This window comes from Orycteropus afer, unplaced genomic scaffold, assembly GCF_000298275.1.
Source record: "Orycteropus afer afer isolate SDZICR_OR568_19922 unplaced genomic scaffold, OryAfe1.0 scaffold00045, whole genome shotgun sequence".
Classification (NCBI taxonomy): Eukaryota; Metazoa; Chordata; class Mammalia; order Tubulidentata; family Orycteropodidae; genus Orycteropus; species Orycteropus afer.
Window position 1 is genome coordinate 4,148,739 of NW_006921632.1, and position 1,595 is coordinate 4,150,333.

The 1,595-nt window shown below is 40.7% G+C and overlaps 1 protein-coding gene across 1 annotated transcript; it reads right to left on the reverse strand.

Moving 5' to 3' along the window:
• Nucleotides 1-846: 846 nt before the first annotated feature.
• LOC103194554 (olfactory receptor 8S1-like) lies at nucleotides 847-1,587 on the reverse strand (the record flags this gene model as incomplete). The annotated part of the gene is made up of 1 exon (XM_007937967.1): nucleotides 847-1,587. A coding segment is annotated over one exon (741 nt), but the record flags the coding sequence as incomplete, so codon positions are not given.
• Nucleotides 1,588-1,595: the final 8 nt, after the last annotated feature.

A 1,595-nucleotide genomic window follows, 5' to 3' on the forward strand; every position in this document is an offset into this window, starting at 1 on the left:
AATTTAATAATTAAAATATAAATCCCCTGTATGATAAATAGGAGCTCTGGTGGTATAGTGCCTAAGGCATTTGACTGCTAACCAGAAGGTTGTGGTTCAAACCCACCAGCTACTGTGCAAATGGAAGACTGGGCAATCTACTTCTGTAAAGATTTACCACACTGGAAACCATAAGGAGGTCAGTATGAGTCAGAATTGACTTGATGGCAGTGAGTTTAGTTTTTGGTTTTGGTATATGATAAATGGAGACTATGTGTAAAAACGGAGTTTCTGCAACCATACAGACTCCTTGCAGCATCTCACACCGGAAATCTGGCCACCGTGCTGCTCATAACACCAAAGTTCTTGGAAATTTTACCTGATTCTGAGATATCTTAGTATGTTGACTCTTTCTCCGCAGGACTTTTAGTTCTTTGCACCTGTCTTCCATGGCCACCAGTTGGAATTCTTTGTTCTGCTCCCAATCAACCCCAATCTATGACTTTTCTCTCCCACAGGTCTAAAACTTTGTAATATTATCAACTTTATTTAATTTAATTAACTCCTCAGAGTTAATTAAAAATAATGATAAATTAATGACATAAATCATTTCACTAAATGCAAATCCTAAACAAATGTTTTAGAATAATGAAAGTGAATCGATATATTCATACATTCCAGATAGAGTAAAATTATTATTTAATATCTTAAATAATTAAAGTGAACTCTCCTTCCTATAATAATTTTGTGCCATTCTCTCATATACTTCTTATTTAGTTTGTAACATCAAACATTGTGAGTAATCAGGCATACTCCTTACTGTAAACTCAACCAATGTTTTGTTGTATACAACTTTTTCCCAATTCTCTACCATCCTCTGTCTTTATTGCAGCACCTGATACATTGCAAATACTTTTCCAAAGTTCTTCTCATAGCTGCCTTCACCTCCTTGTTCTTCAGGCTGTAGATGAGGGGATTCAGCATGGGAGTTACCACAGTGTACTGCACAGAGAAGATCAGCTCCATGGGGGAACCTGAGTTTGGCATAAGATTGCGGAGCAAACCTGAACCATAGTAAAGTGTCACTGCAGTGAGGTGGGAGGAACAGGTGGAGAAGGGCTTGTTTCTGCCTGAGGTGGAGCTGATGCTCAGGATGGTGGAAATGATGTGTGCATAGGATAGAAAGACCAAGACGAAGGTTCCCAGCCCATGTAGAAGGGTGCAACAGAGCAAGGCAATGATGTTCCTGGAGACATCAGAGCAGGAGAGTGGTAAGATAGAGGGTATCTCACAACTGTAATGATGAATGACTTGGGCTTCATAGAACACCAAGTCCATAGCTAGGAGGATATTGATGAGTGCATCCAGAAAGCCCAGTCCCCAGGAGCCCCAAACAAGCAGCATAAACAGCTGTTTACTCATGATCTGTCCATAGAGCAGAGGGTGGCAAATAGCTGCATAGCAGTCATAGGCCATCACTGAAAGCAGACAGGCTTCAGTCCCTGCAGTGACAAATACAAAGAAGACCTGAGCCATACAGCCCCTTACTGAGATTGTTTTCCTCTGAGACAGGAGATTCTCTAGCATCTTGGGCACAGTGACAGAAGAGAAGCAAA